Source organism: Anopheles funestus, chromosome X (genome assembly GCF_943734845.2).
Source record: "Anopheles funestus chromosome X, idAnoFuneDA-416_04, whole genome shotgun sequence".
Lineage (NCBI taxonomy): Eukaryota > Metazoa > Arthropoda > Insecta > Diptera > Culicidae > Anopheles > Anopheles funestus.
In genome coordinates, this window is record NC_064597.1 from 7,100,887 (window position 1) to 7,120,035 (window position 19,149).

General features: G+C 43.3%; 5 protein-coding genes across 7 annotated transcripts; 1 reads left to right on the forward strand and 4 right to left on the reverse strand.

Moving 5' to 3' along the window:
* The first annotated feature begins 657 nt into the window (after nucleotides 1–657).
* On the forward strand, nucleotides 658–4,142 carry LOC125774109 (IWS1-like protein). Its single transcript, XM_049444511.1, has 6 exons — nucleotides 658–806; nucleotides 1,323–2,496; nucleotides 2,568–2,928; nucleotides 3,016–3,305; nucleotides 3,374–3,488; nucleotides 3,579–4,142. Exons 2-6 carry the CDS (start codon nucleotides 1,385–1,387, stop codon nucleotides 3,699–3,701), a joined length of 2,001 nt encoding a protein of 666 aa, XP_049300468.1. The 5' UTR covers nucleotides 658–806; nucleotides 1,323–1,384; the 3' UTR covers nucleotides 3,702–4,142.
* Nucleotides 3,765–5,326, reverse strand: LOC125774406 (carbonic anhydrase 7-like). 2 transcript variants are annotated; one of them, XM_049444636.1, is made up of 2 exons: nucleotides 4,883–5,326; nucleotides 3,765–4,810 (listed from the first exon to the last, which is right to left on the reverse strand). In XM_049444636.1, the coding sequence occupies exons 1-2, from the start codon at nucleotides 5,033–5,035 to the stop codon at nucleotides 4,190–4,192; spliced, it is 774 nt and encodes a 257-aa protein (XP_049300593.1). In that variant the 5' UTR covers nucleotides 5,036–5,326; the 3' UTR covers nucleotides 3,765–4,189. The 2 variants fall into 2 exon arrangements, 1 of the variants encoding a protein (XP_049300593.1); XR_007420877.1 differs by having other exon boundaries at nucleotides 4,696–4,810; nucleotides 4,879–4,908.
* A 112-nt stretch (nucleotides 5,327–5,438) lies between these two features.
* Nucleotides 5,439–6,732, reverse strand: LOC125774398 (dehydrodolichyl diphosphate synthase complex subunit nus1). Its single transcript, XM_049444627.1, has 2 exons — nucleotides 6,279–6,732; nucleotides 5,439–6,183 (listed from the first exon to the last, which is right to left on the reverse strand). The coding sequence occupies exons 1-2, from the start codon at nucleotides 6,622–6,624 to the stop codon at nucleotides 5,711–5,713; spliced, it is 819 nt and encodes a 272-aa protein (XP_049300584.1). The 5' UTR covers nucleotides 6,625–6,732; the 3' UTR covers nucleotides 5,439–5,710.
* Nucleotides 6,733–7,162: 430 nt separating this feature from the next.
* On the reverse strand, nucleotides 7,163–14,587 carry LOC125774048 (ras GTPase-activating protein-binding protein 2). 2 transcript variants are annotated; one of them, XM_049444501.1, is made up of 6 exons: nucleotides 14,046–14,587; nucleotides 13,908–13,943; nucleotides 11,389–12,479; nucleotides 10,567–11,271; nucleotides 9,735–9,973; nucleotides 7,163–9,529 (listed from the first exon to the last, which is right to left on the reverse strand). In XM_049444501.1, exons 3-6 carry the CDS (start codon nucleotides 12,446–12,448, stop codon nucleotides 9,119–9,121), a joined length of 2,415 nt encoding a protein of 804 aa, XP_049300458.1. In that variant the 5' UTR covers nucleotides 12,449–12,479; nucleotides 13,908–13,943; nucleotides 14,046–14,587; the 3' UTR covers nucleotides 7,163–9,118. The 2 variants fall into 2 exon arrangements, with proteins under 2 accessions (XP_049300458.1, XP_049300457.1); XM_049444500.1 differs by having other exon boundaries at nucleotides 13,908–14,587.
* A 1,200-nt stretch (nucleotides 14,588–15,787) lies between these two features.
* On the reverse strand, nucleotides 15,788–19,132 carry LOC125774069 (sphingomyelin phosphodiesterase 4). The gene is made up of 7 exons (XM_049444503.1): nucleotides 18,912–19,132; nucleotides 18,726–18,822; nucleotides 18,573–18,652; nucleotides 18,277–18,493; nucleotides 18,099–18,201; nucleotides 17,791–18,028; nucleotides 15,788–17,718 (listed from the first exon to the last, which is right to left on the reverse strand). The coding sequence occupies exons 2-7, from the start codon at nucleotides 18,774–18,776 to the stop codon at nucleotides 16,149–16,151; spliced, it is 2,259 nt and encodes a 752-aa protein (XP_049300460.1). The 5' UTR covers nucleotides 18,777–18,822; nucleotides 18,912–19,132; the 3' UTR covers nucleotides 15,788–16,148.
* Between the last annotated feature and the right edge of the window lie 17 nt (nucleotides 19,133–19,149).

Genomic DNA, 19,149 nt, shown 5'->3' on the forward strand with positions numbered 1-19,149 from the left:
AAAACTTCCGAAAAATAAAAACTCCCATATAAATCCCATGGCCTACCCGGTCAGGCGGTCAAAGATATACGGAGAAAAATTTGTAAAAATTCAAAAAAACTAGAAACCAGAGTTTTTTTAATTATCAGCTAAATGATATTAGTTGGACAACTAAAAATCCCATCTATATTGAAAGTTTCATGCAAATACGATGAGCAGATCAAAAGATATACGCTTTAGAATCCGAAAAAAATGCAAACCCCATATAAATCGTATGGCCTACCCGGGTAGGCGGTCGTAGATATAAGGGGTATCAATCGAAAAAAATATTTAAAAAATGGTAAAAGTAATTTTAAAATTTTTCTTTTTGTACGAAATGGAGAAAAACATGTTTTTCTAGGCATTTTAAAAATTTCAAGTCTGTACGACTTTCCTATCAAAAGATATTAAAAAATAAAAGTGCAAAACTTACCCAGGTAGGCGGTCATTGACAATAGGGTTAAATATCGCTTTAAGTGTGTATTTACCTTGATGAAAATCAATGTCAAAGGTCCGCAATGAAAGGTTTCGTTACGAGCAAAATCGTGCTTTCCTGCTCCGCCGTACTAACTGCCCATAACTGACAAAGCGAGACAAAAATTTTACCCGTAGATTTATTCTGCAAAATAAAAGAGACGTTTTGTCACACAAATTTGACATAACCAAACAATAGCAAGACAGCTTCGGTTCGCAGTGAAAATAATTGTGCGGTGAACATTTTCCTGGCAAATTTTTGCTACAAACAGTTTTATTCTACTTTCATAGTTTACATTTCTTTTCCTTCTCAGGTATGGATATATTTTAACAATAAGTTGAACAATATACGCATATATGATTCATGTTGAATGCCTTGGAAAATGGTGGTAGCTTTTTCATTGTAGCAGCATCAGCAACCGTTCTCTAATTTGTGGTGCTAAGCAAAGATTTGTTTTGCATTGAATTTCTGCTTTAACTATATTTTTATGCTGCAAATAGAATGCATTTACTTAAAAACACAATTTCCACCAGGCTATATATAAGCGTGGTTATGATTTTTATTGTTCTAAATGTCCGTAAATACTTTTCACTAGAAATTTACATATATGACAGTCGATTTCATAGTCAGATTAGAAACAATCGTGTTGTGTCTGTCCGTTCTGGATGAAAAACTCTTTCCGGCTTTTGAACCAAACAGGAACAATCACGTCATTCACAAGAGAAAAAAAATCAACGCCTGCCAAGGTTGCGAAGCCGAATGAAAAGTAGATTGATATTTTGTTGTACTGTCGCTTCATATTGGATGTTGATTTTTTTTTCCTCCCCAGTTATATTCTGGCCGGAAAACGCTAGGAAATCACCGCACATCTGACGCGCCAAGCATTTCACCATGGAAGCCAACGGCGAGCCAGTCGCCGAAAATTCGGCTGAAAATACGCAACCAAACGATGATGCTACGCAGCAAGCCGAGACGAACGCTGCGAGCGTTGATGCTGCCGCCGTATCAAAACCAAACGAAACAGACATTAGCGAATCGGAGGGAAACAAACAAGTGGCAGAAACAACAGAAGATACCAAGGAAGCCGCCGCCAGTGCTGATATCGACGTGAAAGCACAATCGCCTGCTTTGATGCGCAGCCGTAGCGGCTCGCGGAATAGTCACACATCGCAACAAGACCATCAACGTGATGGCCGGGAACGTAGCGGATCGGAAATGAGCGAAAACAAATCACGAAAGAGCCGCAGCACATCACGCCAGAGCCGTCAGGCGCGTTCCCGTAACCGTAGCACGTCAAGCGTTAGCCGAAGCCACAGCCGTTCCGGAAGTCGCAACTCATCGCATCGAAGTGGCAGTCGACGCGTCCGCACACCTTCGCGTTCGCGTTCTCGTTCCGGGTCTGGTTCTCGGTCTCGCTCCCGTTCCCGCTCCCGCTCCCGTTCGCAATCACGTTCCCGTTCCCGTTCCGGTTCTGGTTCACGGTCCCGTTCACGATCCGGATCCGCTTCTCGTTCACGTTCCCGATCTGGATCGGGTTCGCGTTCCCGTTCCCGGTCACGGTCACGTTCCCGTGCCCGTTCACGTTCCGGGTCCGCATCGAGCTCACGCTCGCGCTCTTCGAAATCCAAATCCGGAAGCCGAAGCGTTAGTCGTAGCGTGAGCCGTAGCGTTAGTCGCAGCCGAAGCCGCGATAGCTCGCGCTCTGTATCGCGCAGCAAGAGCCCGTCCATGGCGACGGGCGGTGGGAATCGCAGCGACGGTGAAGATGCTGCCGGACCGAGTACTTCTGCCGGTGGGAAACACATCAAGCAACCGAAGCGTATAATCGATTCTGACGATGAAGACAATGATGAGGATGGTGGGGCGCGTGACGGTGATAAGCTACAGGACGATCCAGATGAGGTTGGTTCGGTTGCGGAGGATGCGGACCCTTCACACAAGGGTGGCAAACAGGCCATCATTGATTCGGATGATGACGGTCTCAAAGACGATGGTTCAGAAAGGTAAGAAAGTAGTGCGTTTGTATGTTTCCACTTTTCGTTAAATCACGAATCCAACTCCATTCCCATTCCAGGGGCCAGTTTATGTCCGACTTCGACATTATGATGGCGCGCAAGAAGGAGGAAAAATCACGGCGCCGCAAACGTAACGATATTGACTTGATCAATGATAATGATGATCTGATTGCGCAGCTGCTACAGCAGATGCGTCAGGCGGCAGACCATGATCGGCAATTGAACATGGAAAGCAAACCGGCCACGAAGAAAATCGCAATGCTGAAGTACGTTATGTCGCAGCTTATCAAGAAGGACTTGCAGCTGGCATTCCTCGAGCACAATGTGCTGAATGTGCTGACCGACTGGATTGCACCGCTGCCCAACAAAGCACTACCGTGCCTGCAAATACGCGAAAGCATCCTGAAGCTGCTGGCAGATGTAGGTTTTTTTCTTCAATAATCTATTTTTAGGGTATTAGAGGATTTTAATGATAAAAAAAACATTTTCTTCTCTCTCTCCCGTCAGTTTCCTACCATCGATAAATCCTACTTGAAGCAGTCTGGAATTGGAAAGGCGGTTATGTATCTGTATAAGCACCCGAACGAAACGAAGGCCAACCGCGAACGGGCCGGTCGACTGATAAATGACTGGTCGCGTCCAATCTTTAACCTTAGCACGGACTTTAAGGCAATGTCGCGCGAGGAACGTCAGCAGCGCGACCTGCTGCAAATGCCACGCAAACGGAAACCATCGCCGGATTCCGCTTCCTCGACCAACAAGAACCAGAAGGGTTTGCCGTTCACCGAAGCGGAAAAGTAAGTGAAGGAAGAAAAAGACGTTTTTTTTGTTGGTTTTACTTCAATATTTTATTGTCCTTTCGCAGAGGTGCTCTTCGACCGGGTGATAAAGGGTGGGTACAGCGCGCTAGAGTTCCAATGCCATCCGACAAAGAATACATCGTACGACCAAAATCGAAAATCGACGTCGAAATGAGCAGTGTAAGTACAAAAGGGCAGGAAAATTTATTAAATTTTTTGATATTTCTAACATTTTTTTTTTGCTTTTTTACGTACACGTTTGGATTGCAGATTGCGAAGAAAAAGCTGAACCGCTACGAAAAACATCTAAAGAAATTCATCGACCAAAAGAGACTGAACTCGACGCGCCGCGCGGTAGACATTTCCATCGAAGGGCGTAAAATGGCACTCTAGGCTCTGTAGGGCTATTTGATTACCGTTGCAGCTCCGATTTTTTTTTCTTCCTGTTTTTATTGTTTTGCTTCGTATACACATTCGGTGTATTGTTATCAACACACGTTACAGGAATTTAACTTACTTTTATTTTTGATATCAACAATTTAGCGCATTAGCGAAAAAAATACAGATCTATGTTCCTAAAACCCTTTTCTCTTGATTAGCGGCGGAAAGCAATGTTAACTTTTTAAAAATACCTGTGCTTGAGGAAATGAGGAAATGTGTCGAACAGCCAAGGATGTTATTTCTTTTTTTTTCTATATCTATTCAATCTATCTTTTTTTTTACATAAAGTGCAACAATACATCATAACCTTGTTTACATTCATTTTCATTTGAAGCGACAATAAAAAAAAACGTACAAAGCTGATGTTTAAGAGAGCACAGGAATGCAGCGCAAGTATGATGGTTTTGTCTAGTTTTTGTTTTTGTTTTTTATTACACTGTTTACAACTTCGATCGCAACATAGATACGGTATCGCGTACAAATACCAATCCGAAAGCATTCGAAGGTGACTGTACGGGGCGAAAATTGCTTGTGATCGGTGCGAGACGATCACCGGGACGTAGCAAGCGACGAAATGCGTCAGCTTGATGGGATGAAATAAAAACCGGTGCACTGTACACTAGCCAGGTTACGCACTCTTGATATGGGGAGGTAGTCATGGAACCGTGATAAGTATAGTAATGCCGATCGAGCACTAAACCGGTCAACCAACGCAAGCAATCCGATGGGACAGATGCCGTGGTTCCCGGGTGTTGAATCTGCCCTAGCGCGCGTACGATTGGTTGAAGCGGTATCCAGTCCGTTCCATTGTTGTGTGCATCGATAAAAATGGCTGCCACGACCAATCCATCCTCTTTGTCTAATGCTTCATCGAAGCTACCGTAGCGTGCATTGTAGTGCACAAAGTGTGCCTCCATCGAGTAGGCCCGTCCATCAAGCAGATGCTCACAGCCAACGGTATCATCCGGTCCCCAATGGAAATGAAGCTGATCGAACACGTACACACCGGTGAGTGGGCCACCTACCAAAAACGGTTGGTAAGGTCGATCGGTCAGCTTCAGCTGAAGCAAACAAGCAAGTGTGAGTGGACACAATTAAGTTAGCAGCAAACGGTGCCTTAAATCTTTACCTACCACGGCAGACTGGCCGTTATTGCTTAGGGTCGCTATGCCTCGATCATCCCAGTGACCAACGAAGCGTAACGGCGCAGCATCGTCTACGATCTGCGCCTGGCTCTGCATAAGACAAACGGGACTCTGTACGGCTCTCGATACCGTCCGTTGCATGGTCAACGGTGCACTGCAGCGAAACAGGATAATTCATTCCTACACACTCATCATAAGAGGACAATATATCGGAAATCAATAAAAGCGAAGCATCGATTTGTACGTCTTTCCCAAAAAAAGGTAGGGTGAGTCCGCAAGGGGGATACTCATTTAAATTTCAATGAATCGCCTATTGCCCGCCTGTTTACTGTCAGGTTGAATTATTTTTTAAACGAAATTGTTTAATTCAATAGATGAAGTAAATGTTTGCAGGTTTTAGATTATTCATACTAGTGCTACGATCTAGCCATTCTGCTGTGAGTAAAGCTAATTTTATTCATGCCCTTATTAGTATATATGAGATTGTACACATATTCTAAGATTTAGGTTCTAAATCTCTTGGAAAATCGTTATTTTCAAATCATTTTAAAAATGTTGTAAATTGCTATATTTCGTGACTTATAGAAAAAATCTTCACAAAACGAGTTGTTGTACGTGATGTAAATTTTTCCTTTACTTTCAATCAACGCTATACAACCAATATGCTTAATTTTAAATGCTATTACATTGTTTTAAACACAGCTTTACGACATTAGATTGTTTTGTTTACACTACCGGCGCTAAAGTTGTCTTAAAATGGTATTGACTTTTATCTTCCTTTCTAAAATCGGCTGCTGATGCAATAACGATCTTCATCTACGTTCCCAACCGTTGCTCACATTTCGCAAACCGCAGCAAACAATCGACGAAATGATGCTCGTTGCTGTCCTCCAGGCACCAGCCAAGCTGCATAAATTCTGTCAACCGTATCTGCCACGGCAGCAGCCCATACGTGGAACATACTTCACCGAAGTAAATCGCTAAATCCGGATCGGGCACATACCCGGACGATGCTTGTAGCCGACTGTCTAAAAACTCGATGCTCACATCGGACGGAAACAGATCCCGACGCCGGACGGATTCACCAATCGAGCGGCTCAGGCTTACCAGCCCTTGTTTACCGTCCTCCGGCGAAAGAAAGCTCACGAGCGTCCGTGTCCGATTAGACGGCACCCTCTCCGTATCGAGCGATTCGTGATTGTGATCCAACCAACGGATGTGAGTTTTCTCTTCTAATGGTGATTCGTTTACACATCGTTTGATTTGCTCATGATTACGTTTAATAGTACCTGAAGCAACATTGAAAACATTGTATGTTAATTATGATTAAATAAAGAACTGGTTCTGTGCTGCACAACGCAAAACCTAATCATCAACAACCTACCATTGTGGTCGTAGAAACTAACGTACGCAATACCAGCTGCATGCGACCAGTAAATAAACTGCGATAATCGTTGATAATCAGGCTGCTCAGGACCCAGCAACACAACGAGATGGGTTGGAATTTTTGCGACCGTCTGAAGCTGCGACTTCACGTACTGTTGGGATTGTTTCACGCGGTAAGATGCAATAGCTGTTCCGAGCGGCTGGATGTGATAGATGGCTTTCCGGCACCGTCGAAGCAACCGCAACAAATACTCAATCCAGGTGAAGACGGTATGCAGGAACAGCCAGAGTGAACTTACGAAAAGATTAGGCGTGCCTAGTTTGTTCACTTCGTTCGATTTCATTTCGTGAGCTTTGGTAGTTACAACAAACTCACAACGATTTTCTAACCTTCCACCTGACACGGTTTTTGTATTTTTTTTCACTATTTTCGTCTCCAATGTTGACAGCTGGATTCAGCAGATTGAGCACGCCGTTACATTGGAAGAAGAAGATGCAGAAAACAGATTGTTGACATTCGGAACGTTCCTTGGCTTTGAATTAAAAATCAACGGCATTCAGTATGTTTTATACAATCAATTTCATAAATATGATATAATCCAATAGAAGCAACAACGTAACAATAGAACTGAATATATAGTAACGTTTTGTGTAACGCCGTTACGCTGTTTAATGTGTAGAAACATCCTTTTTCTTTATGGCACTAAAACAAAAATGGTCATGCGTTTTTAGTTAAAGATCCTTGTGAGAAACTAAATTTAAGTTTAGCAACTTACGATGATGAATAATACACAAATAGCGTTAATATTAAAAATGAAGAAAATATATAATAGTTCAGAAAACATATACAAAGACAAGAAATAAATACAAACACATTTCAAATCAGCAGGTATTACTATTAATCCCATCATTTATTCGCTTAACCGCAAAGGCGAAATACTAGCATAGTATAAAAAAACACATTTATAACTTAATGTTCACTGATACTACTACACTTGATTCAAACTATTTTCAGGTTTAGTCTGCGTTAACTTAAAGTTAAGTATCGAGATAATCGTTTATCGAGTGTTCCCTACACATTCTTCTCTTTCGCTATGTTGCTCGTTATGCTTGCACAAAAAAAGAAAAGAAAATTAAATAGAGCTATTTTGTATGCCTTTTTTTCTTCTTTTTAATTTATCCAGTGCGTGGGACAGTTTTCCCCCTATGTGTTTTTGTTTTGTGTTTTTTTTTTATTTATACACTGTTACTGCTTACACAAAAGTAGAAAAGAAAGAAAAGTTGCCTGCTGTTTCCTTGTTTTCCTAGAGCTTCACTAAACCGTTCTGCTTATCCTGCGACCTTTGCATCGATGCATCGATGTACTCCTGTGCGCAAGAGAGAGCTGGAATACCGATGCACTCGACGGAGGTTCGTTTTTTTTTCTTCAGCGTCCTTAGCATCATCATACAAATGCATCGAATCGCACACTTACATACACATTCACACATGCGGAACGCCCGCAATCACAATAAGCATTTGTGGATGGGTGATTGTGGTGAGATGGTTACGCTTGTCCTTTTAATGTGTAGTGAGTGCGTATTCTGCATGAGTATAATTAACTTTTTCCTAGAAAAAGCCGGCACTGCCACTTTTCGTAGCATACCGAAACTCGAGCGCTTTGTTAGAACGAACGGCCATCTATTTGTTCGCTCGCTGATAATATTACTTGACATTTAATTTTTTAGCATAGTTTATCTTACTGTTATCTTCTCAACACTCTTCACCGCTTTATCGCTTTCTCTATCATTCGCTGTCTCTCACTCACTTTCTCTTGTCCCTTTTCTAGATTTCCCTTTTGTTTCCCTGTTTGTTTTTCGTGCTTTCCCAGAACTATTGATAATTATAGCTTCAGTTGCTCTTCCGTTTTCTTGTGTTAGTTTTCTGTATGTTATTTCGTATGAACGCATCAACCAACAACGATTGTTGTTGTTTTTTCTTTTGGAATCTTGATTGGTTGTCCGGAAAGTGAGGAAAAGAGGATCATTGCGTGTAGGATGGATTTGTATCCAGGCTGTATGCTACTAGTGTCAGTTCTGTCCCTTTCCACTGTTTCCTCTGTTGCCAGTAGCGACCTACTTTCAGATCTACTGTTTCAAAAGGACTGGCGAAAGTTGTTCATCTCACACACTTAGAACGAATTTTCACAAAGCAGATGCAGAACCACACTGCTTATTTAGTGCTTAACGTGTTTAGCGAATGAATTATGATGACAACTTATCAATTGAAGCCCGTTCTGTAGAACAAAAAGAATACAATAGAAGAATCAGTACACCATTATCCACTGTTCTTCTACGAAGGCGATAGGAGCAGGCCGAGTGAATATCCGTGCCTACGTGGTGAAAGAATAACATCTAGTAAGCCACTATATATGGCAGATGTGAGCTAGTGGATAGTTACGTCAACGGAAGAAAAAGATAAGAGCCTCAAATTCTTCTCGTAATCTAAGTATTGTTGATGTTTGCTTGCTCTAAATTGTCATAATGTTTTCCGCTAGCAGAATTTAGACTCATAGGGATCAAAACTCATAGGGTTTCCTTGTCCTGTTCATTGTTTCTGCCACTTAAGTTATACGCGTCACGCTGCACTCGCAATTTTAAAAGGATTCCTCTTGTTGTTTGCTACCTCCTTTTTGTTGGGTGTTAATTATTTCATACTGCTGCAGGGGGCTGTCTGATTAAATCGAAATCGTTGGCAAACGATACCAAGGATCGATTCTGTTTTTTTTTTGTTTTTTTCATTTCCTTCGCTCCATCGCGTAGTTTACCGACAGCACGAGGGGAAATTCCATTCAAACTTTTAGTACCCAGAACCAAAGCCTCGGTTGCTGATGCCATTTGCGTTGCCAACAGAACGCTGGCTGTTGCCAACATTGTTTCGATCGGAGCGCTGACCGTAGCTACCGCTGTTGCCCCGGTTTCCACCGTTGCCGCCACCGCCGACATTACCACCTAGACTACGCTGGCCGGTACCACCGCCGCCTCCACCGCTACCCCTGTTGGAGGATACACCACCCTGTCCACCCGGTGCTCGGGATTGGCCGGAACCGGTACCACCCGAACGGGGACCATTTGAGTTGCCGCTGCCTAATCCACCACCACCACCACTGTTCATTCGACCGCTGCCTTCGCCCGGACCGCGAACACGCGTTTTCTTCTCCTCCACATTTAGCTTGTGTCCATCAGATGAATTGTCGGGGAAGTAGAGTGGCTGTAAAATAAGCACAAGATCAATTAGTTGTGTACGTTCTAATAAAAAAAATAAAAATCTCGTTCACTTCGAAAATGGTGTCTGTAATGAAAGTTATCAGTAGTTCTCTTCACATTTCGATGCATCCCCGGTATATGTACATGATACCTTAATTTAGCATTACCAATTTTTACTATATATCTAGAGTAAAAGCGATTCAAATTACCATATTAGCGAGACAGTTCTGAACAGACGCCGGATCTTCGTACGTGATGAAACCATAGTGTGGTGGCGTACGGACGCCCGGCATTTTTTGCACCGATTTCGACATAATGCGCAGATCGACAACGGTGCCGAATTTGCTGAACAGCGTTTTCAATTCCTCCTCCGTTGCGTGGTGCGGTATATTACCCAGGAACAGTTGATGGTTGTCGCCAAATTGTGAGGACGAACCTTGGCGGCGGTCTAAAAGAAAGCCGTGGTAATGTAATCTCTTTTAATCTGCCTCGATGAAAATGGTAAACAGCAAACGTGCGCAATACACCGCAGGAATGAAATTTATTGTACAAAAGCTTGTTAAGAACGTAAGCAACCAAACCGTGTAATGTAAACAGACGTGTGGAAAAATTATATTGATGAGAATGGTTAGGCAATCTGCATTACAAAAATGAACGTTTTACATCCGTTAAAGACGTTAAGACACCCGATTTTGCTAATGGAACATAATATTAGAATGAGGATAGGTTTCTAGAAACTGAAATATACCATCAATGTAAGTACAATTAGTTAGGTTAGGTCGCTAGGTAACCCGCAATACATAAATGAACGTATTACATCATTAAAACACCCGATTTTGATAATCGAACATAATGTTAAAGGGAGGATAGGTTTCTAGAAACTGAAATATACCATCAATATAAGTGAAAATAGTTAGATTAGGTGGTTAGGAAACCTGCATCACAGAAATGAACGTATTACAACAACACAAGATTCAATGCCGTGTTGATAGAACAATAAACTATCAGTGTGAGGATAGGCTTCACGACGTTGAAACATACCATCACTATCATTGTAGTTTTGCCGCGAATAAGACGACTGCCGGTTGTCTTGTTGTCGTAGACCACCGCCTCCCATCGAGTTACTGCTGGTACCATTGCTGCGAATGGATCGCTGCTGTTGAGATCGCTGCTGAGACATTCCCCCGTTACCGAGCGTGCCTCGATCATCCTGTCGATCGGAACCATACTTATTACTCACACCACCGTTGGTTGCAGTGTTCTGGTTAACACCGCCGACGGGTGTCGGTGATAGAATGTCCCGCTGCTGCTGTTGCTGCCTGTTACTGCTGGAATTCGAGTTGTAGCTCTGGTGTTGCTGTTGGTGCGCTTGTTGCTGTTGCTGCTGCTGCTGCTGTTGCGATTGTTGCTGCTGGCCGGCAGACTGCGAAGACTGTTGGGATGAGCTATGCGAGCTGAGCGATGCCTGCATAGCGGAGGCAAAGCTCAACGGTGTACCAGAGCTGACACCGGATTTCACAAGGTTGGCGTACGTTTTTGGTTCAAGCGATACGGGCGGCTGTTGTTGCTGTTTACCGAAGCCAACAGCGCCGGTACCGAGTTGCTGCTTTTGATGCAACTGCTGTGAATGTGAGTGCTGCTGATGGGATTTATGCTGCTGCTGCTTTTTGTCCAGATCGTTGGAAGAGAGCACCTCTGCGTGGGAAGCGGGACCAACACCACCAGCCGTCGTTACGGTTGCATCACCTAAAGTAAGCGAAACGGAATCGGTATCGTTTAGTGTGGATAGTGGATGACGGTTCGGTTGCTGCTGTTGCTGCGTTTGCGGTCCCTGTTGCAATGGTAATTGCTGTTGCGACTGACCTAGGCCGAGTTGATTGGTGGTTGGTGGTTGAGTTTGATTTATTTGAGATTGATGTTGCTGCTGCTGCTGCTGCTGCTGACCCGGTAGCAGATGAGATGGTACACCCATTGGCGTTTGGTCGATCTTCGACTTCAACCCCTGCGGATCGGTGGACGACGAGAGTAGTACGGCGGCAACGGCGGCAGCCGTCGATCCCTCCGGTGTACCGACGTTCTTTAGTAGGCTTTCGTGTCGCCCATTCAGCTGCTGCTGCTGCTGCTGGGGAGCTTGCTGCTGGGGCGGCTGATGCGTTGGCTGCTGCTGGGAAGCTGGCTGACTTTGGGCGCCCGTTGGTGGTGCGCCGTACGCCGTTACGCCCGGTAGCAAACCAGTCCCGGAAGAGCTGATTACATTCGACGGATAGTACAGTGCTTGCGGTGCATTCTGCGACCCTAGCACAGGGGGCTGACCCGGCTGCACCGGATGGCCATGTACACCGACACCGACCAAGCCTGACGTAGCGTTGGCAGCGGTACCGGGACCAATCCCCATCGGCGTTTCACCAACGACCAGCGCAGCCGGATCGGTACCGTCCGTACCAAGCGGATGCAGACCATCCTCGTCCGTACCACCGTTCGCACGGTCGCACGCTTCGTCCAGTTCGTCATCCGAGTAAACGTCCTGATAGCGAAAGATGTCATTGTGCACGTAGTACTTTTTCGGCGATTGTGCCGCCAACACAAACGTCTGCGTGAAGCGTCGCATCGGTTGACCATCGTTGGACAACTCGCCGGTCACCTGTACCACCACACCGTTGCCGAGCGTTGCCTGTGAATCGACCTGGCTTATCTTCGCATGGCAGTCGCGGAAGTTAAGCTGCTGGATTTTATTTTGAATTTGCTTCTGGCCGATTACGAGTGTTGTATCCTGGCTCTTTGCGTCCAGCCCACCGTGTACAAAGCTTGACGAGCTGTTGTAGAAACGGTGCAGGAAGTCGGGCGCTTTATTCAGTAGCGTATAGTACTGGCGTACAAATTCTCGGCCGACATTTTGCGGCGAGGGCTGTGCATCCATCACCATGGCGGGGGAGTAGCGTAGAATGGGTTCGGAACTGTGTAGCGTAAACACAAAACCAAAGAGATGGAAAAGATAAGACAGTGTGTTAGAGAACGAGCGAAACATAATTAAAAATCGGTTCAATTAAATAAAGCTAAACTCCTGAGACAATAGAGCACACCGAGAGCCATTCAACCATCCAATAGTTATGCAAGTAAAAGCCATGAGCCGGTTTTTGATATGCCCTGGAATGGAGTTAATCGGTCATAGTGCTATTCAGTGAATTATTAATAAATAAAACAATCATCCAAAATTTCTGACACTGAAATACCTTTCAGTGTGAACAGGAACTGAAGTACAAAGAGCAAATAATTTTGTTTACATTTCTAGGAATTTGGCAAGTTTATTGTTTACCCTCGCCTTTTAAATCATTCATTGACTAGTTCCAAAAAATTAAGTATTTAAGTATACGAGTCCATAGTTACGAAAGAGAATTCTGCCAGTAACCTTCGTTTTGGCTTACATTTTCAATTCGTTTTAACTTCGCTTAAATTTTTAAAGATTTTTTTTGCCGATTTCTTGAAGGGAGTAGAAAAAAACTCCTGTCCAGCTCAACCATGCCGGAAGTGGAGCATTTGGTTTGGTTTTGGGACATCTTTTGCCGACATGTTCATTCGCGAACGCCTTTACACACATGAATGAGCGTAAGCTACGTTAGTATGTGTGCATGTTTGTAGACATCAAATAAATGCTCTTTGCAGGAGTGTGTACACAGCTACTTAATACATACATCCGTCTAATAGAAAGGTGTGCGTAAGCTTCTTCTCGTGTTGGAGGTGAAGTTCCTATTAGCAAGCCTTATATTTACGCACCTCTTTTTGTGTATATGTGAAACAATGAAGTATTGTAATATCTGTCTCATTCTCTCATACAGACACAATCTTATTCTTGTTTGATGCGTTAAAAGTACCTACGGAAACAAGTAAAATTCTCCTTTATGTTCGAATTAAGCACCTTTGTGGAATAGAGCGGGAGGCGCCTTTTCCCGATGCCTCACATTCCCCGTTTTTTGGTTACCCACAAACACCCAGCAACGCAGAGCTAAAACCTAACCTAAAACACCATGTGCAAAAACAGTTCAAGAACCTGGTCTTTGTTGAGGTCTTGAGGGAGAACGAGGATTCATCCATACATTTGGCGTGTAGAAAGAACAGCGTTGCTACAGGACCAATAAAATCTGGATGCGTTCGCTCGCTTTACGATCGTAGCATTACTTCGAGAAAAGTTGGAATGGAGACTCCAATTTGCGAATTACTTGCAATGGGGAAAATATAACCCTCCACGAGGAAAAGGGATTAATTTTGACAGGTTAAAAATAGTAGGGACGGATGCGTTTGCAAACCATACAATTGGACGCATTGCAAAACTAAACCCCAGAAATAGAAAGGACAAGGTTAGGAAGTATGAAGCACAGTTTACTGACCTGAGAGAAGATTTTTATTGAACCAGAATCCAGTGGCTGGACGATGCACCAGTAGACGTTACCGACGGGCCGGGAAGGAAGAACGGAAGCAACGTAAAATAAAACCCCGCGCAGTTTCAGTACTTGCAGCTGGCGTACCTTTCCGGTGGACGAAGGTTACCTCTTTTGTTCGTACTTCCGTTTATATGTGTGCGGTTGTGTTGAAGTCGGAAGTTGTGTGCCAATCGCTGTAATACCCGGTCGACTGAAACTGCCTTGTTTTCACTCTTAATTTTCAAACATAAGACTTAGCTGTCGCTTAAATACATCTAAATCTCCGTATGAATGCACGTACGGGGTGTTACTGCGATGCGAATCCCAATCGAAGAAAGTAAAACGAAAATCCGATTCCGTTTTTTTTACAGCGGAGTATGGGCAATGGAGGCAAGCAAGCCCTTTTTGCACACCTTTAGAAGCACGAAACTTTAAAGGCCCACACGACGATGGCCAGTGTACATTCGGTAAAAACGCAGGAAAAACTAGGCGCACGTTTTTGGCCGCACTGACGAGAAGATTTCTTTGCGTCACTTAGTTTTTAGTTATTCAGTCAGTTAAATTAAACGTAATTTGGTCTGCTCGGAAGAGTACAGTTGAGCCCTGGGAGACGCGTTTTGAGATGGTCGACGCCGGTTGTTCGAAACGCACGGACAACCCGTACTGTTAATGCTGACCTTGTGTATTTATATGATATAGTTGATTTCTACGCCTGCTATGTTTTAGCAACCTTAAAAAATGGCAAGCAAGCATTCTTGGCAATTAACCTGAAAATTACTCAGAATTTATCTAGAATGTTTTACCTAAAATCATGGGAAGCACATTAAGTTTCTTCTTTTTTCACAGATAGCCTAACCGTACAATTTTGGAGACGAACCAGTAGTGATTTTAGAAAATGTTTGATAAACGGCTTTTCTCGGTAGATGGTAGGGACTCTGGTCTTTAAAAGGCAGGCTCGGTACCAAAGCCAAATCCAAACTGTTTGAACATCTTATTATATTATTATATTTTATCTTTTTTAACAATATCAAATAATTCCAATGCTCGAAGTTGACACACGTGAGGATTTCACTACAATGGATAAATGCAGCGGCAATGCGATTTCGGTGGACAAGGTGTCGATGGACAAGAGTCGTTTTTAGTGTTGGGTGAATCTGAGCGAACCTTTCAACTGAATGAATGATTCTGAATCTCTATTCGGAAGATTCATGAATCCTCATTGACTTATGAATCCTTAGAGCTTCGGGACAGCCCGATGATTTAAGTGGTTGCCCCTCCACCTACTGGTCAGAACTTTTGGAATAAGTACACATTAAGGATTCATGAATCTCTGAGGATTGAAAGTTTATCAATCTTTTGAGAGTCGGCGCATGATTTGAATGAATCTTCACAAAAGATTCATATGAATGACTCTTTTTTTTCTTTTTTTTTTTGCTCGGTTAGAACGGCCTGGCCGTATCAAGACTTATTTTACCACGTAGCAGGATAGTCAGTCCATGCTACGGGGAGACGGTCCGGATGGGATTTGAACCCGGTCCCTGCCGTGTGGACGGGCGCCGTTTTTCACATGCACCACCGGGCCGCCCCAATATGAATGACTCTTTTAAAAAAATTCAATTCAACAACACTATTCGTTTTCTTTCCCTTTAAGTCGTTTGTTTAACGTGAACTTTTATAATAAATGTTTTATTCAAATTTTGTTTTCATAAAAAACGATAAGCTTAATATGATTCTGATCAAGTAGAGATCGCTAAGCAGGGAAGGAAAGTATGCATCGGTGATATATTCAAATCGATAAGCGTTATGTTGTAAACAACACGGATTTAGGAAAAAAAATATAAACTTGGTTATGGAATCATTACTTCTTTATAATATAGAAATTCCTGCCTGCCATATTGAGCTATACAAAGTCACAGATAGCCGCCTAAAAACAACTTACAAGTTAAATTACCGGAAAGATATGAAAATATATTATGCATGTCATCAATTTAGCACATTTTGCATCAGTCACTGGACAATTCCTCCTGGCAATGGCAATCGCTCGCACTTGTTCTTAATGTTTTACTATCTTTTCACCAACAGGGAAAATGGCATGATATTGTTGGAGGTTTTTTTCATTTTTAAATCCTTTTTTTTGTAAAAACCCACTTTAGTAGCTATCAAGCAGCAATTAACATACATATATAGTTCTCTATCTTTAAAGTATACTCATTTCATTAGAGCGACAGTATCCATATTTCGCACTAATGGGGTTTGGCGTGAACGTTGATGGTTGACTTCGTCATTTCCTGGTTTTACAAGCTGATACACAAGCGTCAACAGTACCAAAACTAGAAATCCGTAGCTTGGTACACCGAAGCAAATGTACCCGAACACGAACGAACTAATGATGATGATTATCGACGTGTACGATGCCAGAAAGCGTAAATTTAAGCGTGGTCCCACCTCCGTCAGCACCAGTTGTTTGGAACCGTGAACATCGATAGGCATCCGGACAAAGTGGCCTATCGTAGCACGCGGTTCCAGCGTACGGCGTGCAATCCGCCCAAGCAATCCACCACGATCCCACCAGCGTTCCATGTCTTCGCTAAACATTATATTCACCTTGGAACATACCAGATGCAGAAAGCGCACCAAAAACTTGCACTCACTGCTGGTGACCGGTTCGATTGCTTTATCGCCGATTTTCACAAGATTCACCGGCGTTGGTGTGGGGGGTGGATCACGCTGTTTGTACACCGGCACAATAAAGAAGCACTGTTCGAGAATTTGCACCGCAAATTTCAGCCGTCGTTGCTCCTCGCTTAACTCTGCCGTTGTCCGTTCGTATTCGATGCGTCGAATAAGGGTTAACGGCATCCATCGCGTCCACGATTGGCGCGTAAATTCGGTATCGATAGCCAGCTGTCCCAGCACCGATTCATTGTCCAGAATGCGAGTGCAAATGTTGGCCGTAATCGTTTCAAGCGCTATCTGTACCTGTTCCGAAAACATCGGTATCAGAAGGCCCTCGTGTCGAATAAGCCCGGGGCGCAGATCATCAAATGGGTACGTAATCAGTTCGTACTGTTTGCGATTGACCGGCAGCAGATTGACAACGGTGTTTGAGTCCATCTTTATCTTCGATAGTCGTTCATTTTGCTGGCGTAAAAGTTGTAGCAAATTTCCTTGCCCGAATACCTTTAACGTGCGAAACAGTAACGTGGTGTAACGCTGAATTGGGTCGTCACTGGACGCGATGCGTAACATAAGCCATACGAACATTTCGCTGTATGCGTTTAGGTTGCACGAGATGAATCCGTTGTACTGTGAGTCGATCGGTTCGTCATATTCACGATTGCGCGGCTTTCCATCGATGTATCGCCACGGTTGAATGTAGCTGAGCCACAGCTCTAGAACGTCCGTAAAGGATTGATCCAGCGGCCAAAGCATAAACAAATGACGCAGAAATACGGTAATGCGCGGTACGATTAAACCCACCGAATCACGGCGTAACATCTCGATCTGGGTGTTGGTGCCCACCTCGGTACAGTTCGAAAATCCATGCAGCTGCTTGACCAGAATTCGCACATAACGCACCAAATCGATATCGGGCAAGATGCCCGATTCATTCACCTCCGTCCCGAGCCATACGTCAGACAAAATGTAGATCACACCCTCTGCCCGCCAATGGAATCCTTCCGCTATGGCATCTACCCGGTGTGGCTTTACATCCGGAACTTCCGGAAAGAGTCGCTGATGAAGCAAGTATTTTAGCGTTTTTGTAGGATCTCTCACACTAGACAAAAAAGGAAAAAATGAAGAGTCGGTATTATTAACACTTTTTTATAATGCCGCAAACAAAACTTACTTCTTTTTTTTCGACCGTATTATAGGTGGTGCTGGTCGCATTGGAGCAATTTCCGGTGCTAACAGATACACGTCCGGATTACTCGGTACCGAAACGATGAAAAGATCCGCCGCAAGAATTAAGTAAATCGTTTCACTGCGACTATTTTCTGCACTGTTTACTGCAATGTTTGGGTACAGATTGCGCAATGGAACTATTCCGTACAGTGCGAAAAATGTTAGAAAATATTCAAACGAATCTAAAAGCAGATAGAATCCATCCCATTAGTATTGGTATGCGACGATAAACGTATTATTTATGTTTCTTACTTAATAATAATGCCACGGCGCGGCGTCTGAACGGATCTATCCTAATGCGCGTTGAGTAGTACGGTGGATACAGACCGGCAATTAGCATGTGTTGCATTTTAATCTGTTTTCGAAAATACAAAACAATTACCTCCTCATTCGATTGCACACATATAACGCTTTGTATGTTTATATTTACCGGCAAATATCTAATAGGCACTTCAAATCGGCTTCGGTCCATTAACTTGTAGCACAGCCGGATCATTGGACCCCGCAGGGGTGAGAAAAATTCGTGCAGCAGGTCAAAGTCATACTGTGCATTCTCACGCGTTATTTTGCGTAGATTCCATCCCGGACCATTCAAATCGAAAATAGCGTTAACCAGCACCGGAAATATGTCGTACAAATTGTGAATGCTGTGGAGATTGTAAAATAAATAAACGTTAGGATCGCAAAACAAAACTAGTTTGCTACCGGTGTTTGCCGTGTCCTTACGGTTCATCCTCAAATATTTGGCGTAGCTCTTCACATCGTTGCACTAGCGGATGTCGGAGTACCTCCGAAAAACGGCTGTACTGTAATTAATCATTGAAAAAATGTTTTTTTTTCATTTGGTTTTCCAGATATCGGTAACAAGGTGCAGCTTACCACATGAGGATTGATGGTCCTGTTAAGATTCAAAGGTTTCACGGAATACATAACCAAGCAGAGACACGATTGAAGAGGCAACACAAATCATATATATCTATTGAAAACCCCCAAGTCGATTAAAGAATATAAGAACAATATTCAGCAAAATTTCGTTATGCTAGTGTAACGCTGTAAAATACAAACCTGCACGATACGGTCAGTGCGGCTACCAAAGACCGTAGTGGCTTAACAAAATATAATCACAATGTTAGGTTAACATACAATCAACTGCTTTATGCAACCGAATAAAACTGAACATTACATTAAACAGAAGTTTATTTCACTTATATTTATTAAGCAGTAAACGTTGTTAGCGGCTAGCTGTAACCATGAAAAATAAGTTGTTTGATGCGTGTTGCAACAGGCAATTTTTGACGTTTCT